The sequence below is a fragment of the Electrophorus electricus genome, chromosome 9 (assembly GCF_013358815.1).
Source record: "Electrophorus electricus isolate fEleEle1 chromosome 9, fEleEle1.pri, whole genome shotgun sequence".
Lineage (NCBI taxonomy): Eukaryota > Metazoa > Chordata > Actinopteri > Gymnotiformes > Gymnotidae > Electrophorus > Electrophorus electricus.
In genome coordinates this window covers 13,906,169-13,919,613 of record NC_049543.1, presented here as the reverse complement: position 1 = coordinate 13,919,613, position 13,445 = coordinate 13,906,169, and the positions used below count along the sequence as shown (strand labels likewise).

At 44.6% G+C, this 13,445-nt stretch overlaps 1 protein-coding gene and 1 long non-coding RNA gene across 2 annotated transcripts; one reads left to right on the top strand and one right to left on the bottom strand.

Annotated features, from left to right (window-relative positions):
* Positions 1–685: 685 nt before the first annotated feature.
* Positions 686–1,901, top strand: LOC113591082. The gene is made up of 3 exons (XR_003412167.1): positions 686–731; positions 1,093–1,133; positions 1,888–1,901. It is a non-coding gene; the product is annotated as an uncharacterized LOC113591082 (long non-coding RNA).
* Positions 1,902–3,029: 1,128 nt separating this feature from the next.
* frg1 (FSHD region gene 1) lies at positions 3,030–7,595 on the bottom strand. The gene is made up of 9 exons (XM_027031437.2): positions 7,459–7,595; positions 7,227–7,291; positions 6,957–7,082; positions 4,871–4,928; positions 4,536–4,650; positions 4,214–4,318; positions 4,007–4,098; positions 3,435–3,545; positions 3,030–3,148 (listed from the first exon to the last, which is right to left on the bottom strand). The coding sequence occupies exons 1-9, from the start codon at positions 7,518–7,520 to the stop codon at positions 3,112–3,114; spliced, it is 771 nt and encodes a 256-aa protein (XP_026887238.2). The 5' UTR covers positions 7,521–7,595; the 3' UTR covers positions 3,030–3,111.
* Between the last annotated feature and the right edge of the window lie 5,850 nt (positions 7,596–13,445).

The following is a 13,445-nucleotide window of genomic DNA, read 5'->3' as shown; positions in this document are numbered from 1 at the left end:
TGACGTAATTATCTTATTTTTTTTGTCTTAAGGAGAAAAAAGGCGAGAACCGAGACCTGCAACCCCAGGGGGAAATCATGGACCAGATGATGCCTCACACCAAGTCACCATGGAAACAACACCAGGTTCATGTTTTAGTGTTTCACTTGAAACACCAAGACTGAGCAGGATCTTCTCCTGAGTGGAGGCTGGCTAAATACTCTTGATTACCTAATAGTGGCTCTGTGCCTCCCTCTGGTGGTCACGGTTGGCGTAGCAGATAAAATAAAAGATTCTGATTGATGGTGCAGTCCGCCATTCTGTTCTGTTTTGCAAGATTACAATTTAATATTTTCAAATGGTTTTGTGCCATAAATGACTACAGATGTTCACACACTACATCTATGTTCACCATTATGCTACTGTTAAACAGCCTATGAGTAAATAGCTTTGTTGCATTAGTCTTGGTTGACATTTAGAATTCTTTGTTAACAGTTGGAACAGGGCTAATTCAAGGTGGCTAATGTGTTCATGTTTTCCCTTTTCCAAAACTACATTGTATATCAGCAGCTTAATTGTATGTTTGTCTTTTCTATCTTACAAATATTCAATTAAACAATTCATATTTCTTAATTCTTCATCAACAGTGTTGGTAAATGACTCAAGAACTGAAACAGCTGAGGAGGAACATGGACTCAATGCTGAATCCAACCAAGGCGTTAAGATGACCCAAGGCGTTAAGATGATGTCAGGTTATTATTTTACTAACTCCAACAGACCTGGAGGAGACAATGTTGTGCTTACAGAAGTTACATAATTAATCAGAATAGTGTGTCACAAAATGTTACAAGATCATCTGAGGAAACCTCAAGTGCAGAAAAATAAACCAAACGACAGGCAATAGACAGATTTGACACTTTGACAGTGACAGCAAGCACACTTGGAAAAATATAGTCACATACTAAATATGTAAGCAAAATATTCAGATGAGTGTGCTGTTTATCCAAACCCATTGTGATCAGTTTCTGACTACTCATACACCGCTTTTCTGACTGTGCTTGTAATGATATTAACGGTTTGTCTGTTGTTCCTTATGACAAAATTCCCCGGCAGAAACCACTCACTGCAGACAAGGAAACAAACACCTATTCCAGGTAGATCCCTTTTTATGTTTAGTGCACAAATCTGACCAGTAATATCTGTAGTTATATCTGTGTTACTTTTAACTCTTGGCTGTAACGAGAATGTAGAATTGAACACTGGGTTGCTGTGGTGTTGGGACATACAGGCATTTGCAGACAGAACTGCATGTTTACATTTACAGCATGTAGCAGACTCTTGTCCAGAAGGACTTAAAATAGTGCTCTGTTGTCTCCATAGAATAAATGTTCTCTCCATCTGGATGCTATTAGATTTAGGCCAGACTATAAGGATACCATTAAGTTAGAATACACTCATCAGAATACACACGTTTTTTTTTTTGCTTTTTTTGTGTGTGTGTGTGGACAAGCAACTGGTTGGCTTCTCGGGAAAGAAACATCTGAATCCTCCTGATGTTGTATAAGACAGACACCTGCATGTCTGTGTCACCTTAGTAACAGAGAATGAGAGCTGGTTGTCCAGGACCAGACCTGAGCTTCCTGTATTTTTGGAGTGTGGTCAGTTCTTAATTCTAGGGGCTCAATAGAGTCAAGAAACACATGGACCTGAATTATAATGCCATAAGTGTTAGATGGGCGTGACCACATTAATACAAACCCAGCTCTTAATACAAATAACAATATCATTTTCAGACTAGACCCAGATGCTCCTGAGTAAAGGTAAATACACAAACCACAAACATTTACAATCAGATCCCGACAAATCTACCTTGTGACTGTAACAGATGAAATGCTGTTTCTCTTTCAGGTCATCTCACGCTGGACTCTAAAACAGCTGCTCCTATTCTAGAAGTTAGTAAAGATGGCAGAACAGTTACCTGTAAATCAGACTTGGACAGAAAGAGTCTGTCTGTATTTGTCCAGGTCCTCTGCAACGAGAGATTCCAGACAGGACAGCACTACTTGCAAATGAAAGGACTGTTCATAAGAATGATGAGAGAATGTACCCTGTGTTCTGGTACACAGCAGTAACCAGTATAACAGTGACGAGAGAGAGGAAAAGGTTATGATGTCCATGAGAAAGATCAGAGTCCTTTGCTAGTCAGAGACAGGTTCACACAACTGGGAGTGATTTTAGACTGTGAACACACTGTCATTTTATGACTGTGATACAAACTCACACCTCTACACCTTCTACAACGTGGAATCAACACGGCCACTGACTCCAGCCATCAGTCCTTGAGTTCGAGAGAAGTGTTCAGCTTGGCTTTGCGAAAAATGAATAAATTGTTGTATATTGTTTTGCTTCCCCCAAGTTCTTACATAACAAAATGAAGTGTGTCCATATGCTGCTGCATGTGGCTGTATATGGAATATTTTAAAGCTGCACTGAGGGTTAAGGGCAGTCTTCTGTCTACCGTGTCCATATGAAGGAAACAGTCACATCTGGCCTGGACGTCCTTTATTCCAAAAGTCTCTGGCAGGTGAATGTTGGACTCAGCACCAGAACTTACTGTCACTGTACCAGTTTAACCAGTGCTGTTTATCTGGTCAATGTTGGACAGTTTTTACATCGGAGCTGCAGCAGTCCATGTAAATAATCCAGTCAATAAACCCTGTCCTTAGTCTGCTGGGGCACTGTGTGTAATCCTGTTCTCTTGCTGAGTATCAACTTCTGTCTGCTTTGTTTATTGGTGTAATTTGTATGAGGTTTCTCCAGCATCATAGTAACATGAGCAAGACCAAAAAAGAAAAATAAAATTATTTTTTGTAGATTCAACTGAAATATCTTCATAAAGGCAAAAGGTGTAGTAAGGTCAGAGTTCAGACGTCACAGATTGGGAAAGGGCTTTTTTTCTGAGTGTTAGGTTCTGTATTTAAAAGGTCTTGCTTTTTACCTGTGAACACATTTAGCCATTGTTACCAGAACCAAAACTACAGTACACTCAATCACTTATCATCTAATGAATTTAATATACAAAAAGGTCAACATAATCTGGCAAAAAGATGCATAAAAAGATAGTTTCCCTCGTCACTTGCAGTATCTGTCAGCTTTCATCTTGGATCTCCTGTTAAGAAACAAAAATCATTTCATTTTCACTAATTTCAAAGGAAAAAAAACCAAATACATACATTTGAAGAGAACTATATCTTTGTCTATTAACCAATATATCTTGATACCTGCTTATTTCAGTACATTTTTAAAAACTCAAGTAAAATTAGTTGTCCAGTGTTGAAAGTGTATGTAACTTCAGTAGCAATTTGGACACGCCACGGCAGTCATACATTTTGACAGGGCACCCTGTCCGAGTGGAATTGTTCATCTTGGAGGTGTGCGTACGCCGGGCTCCTCACCTGTCCAGCAGCGCTTCATGGAACTTCCCGTCCATCCGGGCTTTCTTCAGTGTGCCGCTGTCCTCCTCGTTCACCCTCAGCCTCCTGTCCTGGAAGCTCTGGAACTTCTTCCTGTCCGCCCGCCGGTTAAACATGCCACCGTTACAACCACAGTCACGTCTCCAGAAAGTTCATGGACGATTACACATGCCACCGGTAACCATGCCGACATCTCCCCGGCATTCGCATTTAAGCAATTCATCATTGACTGAATGTTCAAGAATGAGAAAAAATGTAACACTAGAGACAGACATCACAGAGTGGGGTTGGGAGAAATTACTGCCTTATTGTTGCACACAAAATGAACTGAACGAGGACTTGTTACAACACCCCTGAACATCTACCATGGCTTAAGGAGCAGCAAATGCAATAAATTCATCAAATAATCACTCATGACAGTCAATCTGCTTTGATTTGATTGATAAAGAGATCAGAATGGGAGGGTATGAGGGATGTTGTCACACACTGATTAGCCTTTGCACTGATGGCCTGATGAGCCAAATTAGAAAACAGGGAGAGCGGCGATGACTCACACGTAGTTGACCTCACAGCTTTTCACGTTGCCCCGGTCCTCGTCTGCGAGGTCGTCTGTCTTCTTCACCTCCCTCTCGGCACACGAGCGGATCTGCGGACCACACGGCACCTTACAAACGCGCCGAGCAGAACGGCAAAACATGCACGTGCTGCTCACTCGGAAGGGACTAGCATTAGTGTGTCGGGAAACGTGGCAAGCGCCCAACCTTGATCATCTCCTCCTCTCCAGCCATCCGGCTTTTGGCCACGATGTCTCCGCTCTCGCTGTACGAGATGAAACAGCTGTTTGCGGCCATTAGCGCCATTTTTCCCTGTAGAAAAAAAAAATCACAGTTGCCTACATGCAACCAGGGGAACTGCTGCAACGCGTTTGTGCAACAGGACAAACAGAAGCTGCAACAATGCTTTAGATGTACGTCAAGAAAACTGGATCAAGACAATTGTGTTCATATTAATTTGCAATTAGTTAGCCAATAAAGTATTCCAAGCTGTGATTGGCTGCATGAAATGACTGACAGCTCTACTCACCTCTTGAAACACCGGCTCCCACTGCTCTCTAGACCCGATGGCGTCTGATCGGCCAACCACGACACCCTCTGAGTTTATGCCCAGGTACTTCCCATAGCCCGACTTCAGTGCTATTCTGCACAGCAGGGTAAAAAGTTCACCACCTTAACTGGTTAAAGAATTCCCTTCTCCACGGCACGCACAGCCACTTTAAACTCAACAACTAGAAATACCTTCATTTTGAAAACAAATGTTCCCATTTCTATCCTACTGTAATCGTGTTGCTTAAATGGTGACTCTTGTAGCATCCTTTTGATTTGTGTGTGTGTGTGTGTGTGTGTGTGTGTGTTTTGTACCTCGAGTCTGAGAGTTTGATGGCCGTGAACTGCTCAGGTGGGTCTGGAGCTTCATCTTCTGTAAGGGAGGAGACGCAAGAGGTTCCACCACAACTCATAGATCTGACCAACCTGCTTGTTTAATAAACTGTCATCTATGCATGCCTCCATTAGAACTAGGTCGAGTGTACGCGCATACAGGTTGACTGATGTCGTAATTGTAACGGAACATGGCCGAGCTCGTTCGAAAACCCTTCCCCGTCACACTAAAGTGGCAAAGCCATGAATCAAGGGACCTACTGAATGCCACCACATAAATGAAGGCCTATAGGGGCATGTATAAAAATGTTAGTGAGGAGTGTGTGTGTGTGTGTATCCACCACCCCAACCCCGATCTAAAGCAAGCACTCCAGGTTTGGGGGGGGGGTTTCCTCTAATCAAACCTGTGAGACCATGACAGTCACACTTGGCTGATGCTTAATTAAAAGACTCCACCCGCCTCCGTTAGCATTCCTAAATGGATTTCAGGGAAGCGCGCATGAAGAAACCCATTTCCCGAACGGCGCGGCGGCAGCACATCTGACCAAACACGTCGAAACGCCTCGAACAAAGCTAGAAACAAACGGGGCTGCCTCCCTCCACAGAGCGAGTGCGGCAGCGGGGCAGTGCTAACAGCGCATGATGACCCAGAACGATGTCCTCCCCTTTTCTATTCTGGCCGGAGAGGAAATGGAGCAAGGAAAGGGGGGAGGGCAACAATCGGAAAAGGCTGGGAGGTGGTTCTCCCCTTTGTTCGGAGTCATTAGTGTAGCACAGTCCCGTGTGTCGTTTCTCTTTGGCAAGACCTGATGGATTCACAGAGAAGGCCCTCGCTCTGAGCGATCTGAAGAAGAAAAAAAAAAAAACTTAAATCACACTAAAATTGCACTGAACGCTAGAAACCACTCGGTGAACTTGGGGGAACAGCGATTCGGCTACGCGAGACCCTAATTGCAGCAGCTGCACGGCACACCTTACTTATCTCGAACGATAATCAGTCTGAACCCGCAGGTACGTGCATGCACGAATCCGTTGGCTCCGCTGTTGTCGAGTCCTTCGATTTCGGTATGTTTCTGAGCACACAGCACTCCTGCTGCCACCGGTGGGATAAATAGGGGCGGCAGACCGCTCTCAAACCAGCAATGACACAAACACACGAGAACGTGCAAAAACGACTTTTGCTGCAGGACCGGGGACGGCTAATGCGCGCAGGCTTTAACCTTAAATCTCCAGGATCGAGGTCTCAAAGGTTCCCACCGCTCTGAGTGTTTGTTCAGTGGATTATCACCGGCCAAATCCTGTCCTGTAGACCCACTGCATCACAGTTTATTCATTAACTCGTCTGGTGCCTGGTGCAGCTAAGCTGCTAATTAAAAGACCCTTCTTGTGTTTCTAATAATCATACTACCTTCATTTTTGCTAACAGAACTTTTAATTTTCTAATCCAATTTCACGTTGCTTTACAAAAAAGCAAAGTTTACATACTAACGTGCATTAATGAATTAACATACTACAAATAATGAAGAATCAAATAAAATACAGTGAAATTCAATAGACTCGATAAACTACCAGGTTAAACAAGTAAGTATTCAATCTGGGTTTAAAAACTATTGTAGAGGTTGCATTCCCAATATTCTGTGGAATGCTATTCCAGAGTTCAGGAGCTATAAAAGAGGATCTCCTTCCACCAGCTGTCTTGCAAACAACCCCAGGAGTCAACAGCAGGCCTTGGATAAAGCCGGTGCGAAAGAGATGGGGTAACTGTAACCCGCAACACCAGACACGAGCGAAGATGCGGGTCACTGTAACGAGCAATACATTTACGGCATTTAGCTGACGCTTTGACCCAAAGCGACTTACAATTATGACTGAGTACAACATGAGCAATTGAGGGTTAAGGGCCTTGCTCAGGGGCCCAACAGTGGCAACCTGGTGGTGGTGGGACTTGAACTGGTAACCTTCCGATTACATGTCAAGTACCTTAACCCCTGAGCTACCACTGTCCACGAGGTCCAGTCACGAGCGAGATCGAGCCACGTTCCGCGCACGGCCGCGCGCTCGCCGTTACCTCCTTTATGCGGCGCGCCCACGGTGAACAGCCCCGTGTCCAGCGCGTGCACGTACGAATGCTTGTGCATCTCTATGGCGACTGCGCCAGCGAGTTCACCAAAGCTTCGGACAGTCCACCAGCCGCCTGAAGAGAGCCAGCATGAAGGGGTCAGGCAACAGTCAGGGAATCACAGAGGAGGGAGGTCACTTAGACCCGTGGACGAAATGCAAGCGCTAGTTGGCTAGCAATGCAGATATAAACATGGAAAAATGTCTTCAAAAAACATACCGACAATATCAAGTTTCTCCTCTTCATCTTCTCGATGTCTCTTCTTGTCCTTGTGTTTCTTCCTTCTGTTAGGTGAGAAAGTTACAGCAGTGTGAGTGTTAGAAATGGAGCTAGCTAGCTAGCTAGCTGGGGTCACTCTAACCCGCTAGCTAGGAAAACGGTGACTGGGGTTAAACTTTAGCCAGCTAATATAGCTACAATACTGAAATGCATATATTTAGTAAGTACCAACTTTTTATCTTTCGATCCTTTCAAAACGAGCTTGGTTGACTTTACACGTGCATATTCGGCCATAATACTTTAGTAAATAAACCACTTGAAAGCTAGCACGAACTGCCGCTAAACTATAGCCATTTCCTACTAAAACAAATGTACGACATACGGTGGCCGATATGGTACATGTTGATCTGTCTTTTCTATTTCACTCTTACTTTAAAATAGACGAGACATCTAGCGTCGAGGAGGCAAATCACAACGACAGCGACACTTATTTTACGAACACACACCGAAAAACAGAAACTAAAGTCTAAATTTGGTTTACTGAAAAATAAACCAAACACGACTTTATTGCACAACAATATCTGAGCTACAACCAAAACCAAAACGTATTCTTCTGCCCAGTTAACCTGTTAACCCCATCATGCTTCTTTCCAACCCTTAATTATAACCTCTTTACAAGACCCATGAGAACAAGACATAACTGCCAGTCTAAGACATAACTACCGGTCTAAGACATAACTGCCAGTCTAAGACCAGTGTAAGAAATAACTACCAGTCTAAGATATACCTGCCAGTCTGAGACATAACTACCAGTCTAAGAACAGCCTAAGACATAACTACCAGTCTAAGACATAACTGGCAGTCCAAGACATATCCACCAGTCTAAGACCAGCCTAAGACATAACTACCAGTCTAATACCAGTCTAAGACATAACTACCAGTCTAAGACATAACTACCAGTCTAAGACCAGTCTAAGACATAACTACCAGTCTAATACCAGTCTAAGACATAACTACCAGTCTAATACCAGTCTAAGACATAACTACCAGTCTAAGACATAACTACCAGTCTAAGACCAGTCTTAGACATAACTACCAGTCTAATACCAGTCTAAGACATAACTACCAGTCTAAGACATAACTACCAGTCTAAGACCAGTCTAAGACATAACTACCAGTCTAAGACATAACTACCAGTCTAATACCAGTCTAAGACATAACTGCCAGTCTAAGACATAACTACCAGTCTAATACCAGTCTAAGACATAACTGCCAGTCTAACACATAACTACCAGTCTAAGACCAGTCTAAGACATAACTACCAGTCTAAGACATAACTGCCTATCTAAGACATAACTACCAGTCTAAGACATAACTACCAGTCTAAGACATAACTGCTAGTCTAAGACATAACTACCAGTCTAAGACCAGTCTAAAACATAACTGCCAGTCTAAGACATAACTACCAGTCTAATACCAGTCTTAGACATAACTGCCAGTCTAAGACATAACTACCAGTCTAAGACATAACTGCCCGTCTAAGACATAACTACCAGTCTAATACCAGTCTAAGACATAACTGCCAGTCTAAGACATAACTACCATTCTAAGACATAACTACCAGTCTGAGACCAATCTAAGACATAACTACCAGTCTAAGACTAGTCTAAGACATAACTGCCAGTCTAAGACAAAACTACCAGTCTAAGACATAACTGCCAGTCTAAGACCAGTCTAAGACATAATTACTGGTCTAAGACATAACTGCCAGTCTCGGACATAACTACCAGTCTAAGACATAATTACTGGTCTAAGACATAACTGCCAGTCTCAGGTTGCCTAATATTGTATTTCTCCTGTTTTTCTAGTTAGAAGAACAGAACTGCAATTATCAATGGTTTACACCCAGAGAGAGAGAAAGAGAGAGAGAGAGAGAGAGAGAGAGAGAGAGAGAGAGACAGACAGAGAAAACTAATTAACCCACTGGCACTAACCTCTAACACACAACTATATCAGACCAGCACTGCTGACCAAAGTAGGGTCCAAGTAAACTAGGCAGCCAAACGTCTATCTGAAACACAGCCTACCAGATCAGATTAGATTAGAAAGCTGGCTGGTCCTTTAAAAATATGAAATGGCAGAATATCTAGTGACTGCAGATTGAAAACAGCAACAGTTCAAACATATATAAAGATTCCTGGTCCAGAGACTATGGACTATAAGATACTATAAGGCACATGTAGTTCATATAAGACCAGTGGGGTTAAGAACAAGAGGGACTTTTTCCATAAAAGGCTTCAGAGTATCAAGAACAAGTTAATTAATAAAATAACTTCACATTATTAAAAATAAAAATAAGCCCACATTTTGTAGAGGATGGAAAACTTGTAATTCATCTTGCAGCAAAATTTGTCACAGCATGCCAGAGTCTGAAAGAGCATGAATAACCACGGAGACAGAGAGAGAGGGAGAGAGTGAGAGAGAAAGGGTAAGCGAGAGGGGGCAGAACGAGAGAGTCTGGTTCCTGCAGACATAGTGTCTACTCTGTGTGACCCAACATTTAACCCAAATTATAGCTTCCAATATGGCAAAGCCATCTTTTCCCAGAGCACTGTTATCCTTGGACACCAACCATTAAAAGAACTCTAAAGTAAGCGTACAAGCACAGTGCATACACACTCACACATCCACACACATACTAACCCACCCACACACACCCCACAGACTGCTAATACCCATCTCTGCAAAATTTGGCATCCCTTCCTGTTATTTTATTAAATTTGCCAGCACCCACATTGGCCAGGAAAAGCTTCACTACAACTGGCACTACGACTGGCTCCCCTGCTAATGGTGCCAGCTTGATGGGCATCTCGCTCTGGAACCAGCTGCAGGAGACATACACCGCCCCCCCGCCCCCGTGACACTATTTGGAAGTGAAGATAATGGGACCCATGACCTGCCCTTTAAATGGGAGCTACCACTAATGTCCTGAAGTGCAGGGGGAGAGAACGGGCACTGAGGGACAGAAACTGTTCAGCCCAGCGCGGTTCCCTTGCAGCTAATAAAGAGCCATCGTTTAGTGCCAGTGATTGCGACAGACGTGAGGGAGAGGGAGAGAGGATGAGAGAGAGAGAGACAGGTTTCACATCTCCTTATTGTAAACATAATTTAGTCAGATGCGGCTGACAACCAAGGACACTGGCGCTGTGCTTTGCTGATGCTATTAGTAAAGATTTTATTAGCGTTATTAAGAGTGAGACATGCTCCATCAATCCCACACCTCCTCAAGCCCACGGAACTATGAGATCTGTATTCCTACAATGTCCATCCTCTCACCAGCCATTAACAAGTTGACAACACATTACAGCCAGAAACTGGGCCGAGCCCAATTCATCCGTCCGCGTGACACGTCTAGCTGATAAAACATGCCAATTTGCAAAGAAAAAGTAATAGATCTCCATTCTGCCTTCTTCCTTTCATCTCACCGCGGGCCACACCTCCTCCTCTAAATGGCTGTCTTGGGTGGGGAGTAAAATAGACTGATGTAATTTTCAGGTTTCAAGCACGTCGGTGTGTGTGTGCGTGCACGTATGCTCCGTGCACATTGTTAGGGAAGCTAATTTTATGTCACGATTGAAGGATCTGGCATTTCAAAGTGCACTCCTACATAAGTGCAAAGGAGGCAGACAAAGTGAGGTTGCTAGAAGCATGTGATGTGCGTGTGTGTGTGCGTGCGTGCGTGTGTGTGTGTGCGTGTGTGTGTGTGCGCGTGCGTGCGTGAGTGTGTGTGCGTGCGTGCGTGTGCGTGTGTGTGCGTGTGTGTGTGTGTGTGTGTGTGCACGTCTGTGTGTGTGTCTTCCCACTAAAGAGCCTTTTCTCCGGGCCCTTGGTCTGCCCCATTACCTCTGCTCCTCCAGCACGACGAGGAATCCTTTATCCCTAGTGGGCCCAACTGTGGAGCAGAACAGCATACAGGAGCAAGAGAGAGAGAGAACAGGAGAGAGGGAGAATGGGAGAAAGAGAGAGAGAGAGAAAGAACAGAAGAAAGAAAGAGAGAGAGGAAAAATAGAATTTTATGAGCATGATAAATGCTTTTTATTGCTTTCAATGCTAGACTCCATCATTCAAGCACTAGGCCTCGACGATGGTTCATGGCAATTACAAATTGGCCTATGGTATATTCATATTGCTGCACCTCAAGGAAAACCCTGTGTTTTGTATAATCAGTGATAAAAAATAGCCCTTTACACTGTTGTATTCACTGGGCTGCACAACAACGCAGCATAATTTGATTTTGCTTTAAGCTGCGGGCAGAATTAAATTGGCTATGCTGGTTAAATTCTAAACCAAATGAAAGACATCATAACTCACTACAGGTATCCCAGCTGACTTTAAGGGAGTGTCTCAACCCCACTTCACTAACATTGCAATAATAACGGTATACTGGCGAATAAGAAGAAACTTAAATATTCTTCTAAAGGTTAGTTTTCCCAGACAGGGTTTAAGTCTTGTGAGATTAAATTGCAGCATCAAGGGTGAATCATCACTGATATTTCTTTTAATCTGTATCTGGGAAGTGACTGCCAAATATAATAATGGCCTTTCTGTCCTCAAACAGATCAATTATGACGTTACATGCATCAGAAAAGTGAAAATTGTTACATATGGCACCCTAAACAATCTAAATGGAAAGTTTGGCCTGCTGTAGCATTTTTAGTGTGTCATGTTGAGGATGACCAATAACGGCTAAGATCAATGGACTTGTTTAGGGAGTCATTAGTACGTGTCCCCATGAAAATCCGGATAAAACCTCAGAACATGTCATCTTGGAAACATTGTCTGTCCAAATGGACTTGTCTAATTTGTATGTCTAAACACACTGGTTCTGACATTCGGGTCTTCGTACTCCCGAGTCCGACTGCGGCAGGTCAGTCCTCCGGAACGGCTGGGAAAAGGGGAGGATGAGAGCTGCCACAATGAATCGTCACGCCGCGGAAAGAGAAGAGAGACACGGATCGTTTGCAGAGCTACAGTCACCGGCGTCCCTCCTCCGAGCCCGGAAGGTCATGGATCGCACCTGACAAATCCCCAGATTTTCTTCTTTTGACAGGAGGCACGGCGGGGGGAGATATCTGCGCTCCCCGAGGAGGTGCTACGGGGGAGAATGTGCCAGGCGGGGAAAAGGTGGATGTGTGGTTTGACAGGAGGAACTCCGGTGAGAGCGTTGTGTTCCTGCATCTGACAGTGACCGAGAGAAAAAGAAAGGGACAGAGAGAGAATGAGAGAGCGAAAGAGAGAGAGGGGGTGGAGAGAGGGCAAGAAAGAGAATGAGATAAGTGAGACAGAAAGAAAGACAGAGAGGGAGAGGGATACAGACGAGAGATAGAGAGAAAAAGAGGGAGAGAACCGGCTAACATTGGGCTACCGTGTAGGTGCTCCCGGGTTGGCAGGTACTCTGCAGTGAGGCTGAACTCAGGGTCACTCTGTACACTGCTGGGTTAATGCGCTCCCTCTCAGAGCCACTCACTGAGGGGGAGAGAGTAAGTGAGAAAGGGAAGGAACTGCAGTTTTAATGGGAAAACATTCAGGAAGCAACTGACTGACAGCCAGGACCAGGAACCCCTGCTGTTTTGGGCTTCGTGATGGTGTGGAGATCCAACCAAGCACCTGTCCGTCCACCCGGCCGGTCTGTCTGGGTCTCCGTCAACATCCACCGCTGCCTTATCTTAGTTTGGTCCCAGCTCAGTTCAGTGTAGTTCAGTGTTTAGTTCTTGCTCATCGGAGACCTTGTCGTGACTCGCTTGGCGAGTTCCCGGTTGGTTGTAACTGTCTTGCATTTACCCCGCCACTTTTCTGCCACGCCACACAAACAACACCGCGACCTGCGGGACACTGCGGGACAGCTGCTGTAGATTTATCTGCTGCGTTTCTAGGCCGGCAGGCACTAGGGGGGACGTCAGCGCGCCCCGGAGGTCTTCTTCCTCCGCTGTTTCTGTCTGCGGGCTCTGCGCCTCCCCTGCCTCTGCCTCGGAGCCTCCTGCCTCGTCTCGTCTCTGTTCATTCCGCTGCCTCGCTCTGCCTAGTGGCTGTTAAAGCCAGCCAAGAACAACACGTTGAGTCCCATCTGCCGCAACAGGTGACTCTGATGTCCAGTTCAGTGACCTTGTGTTACTGGTCCTGTACAGAGGTGTGGAGGTGTGGATCAGTTCTTCAGATGGG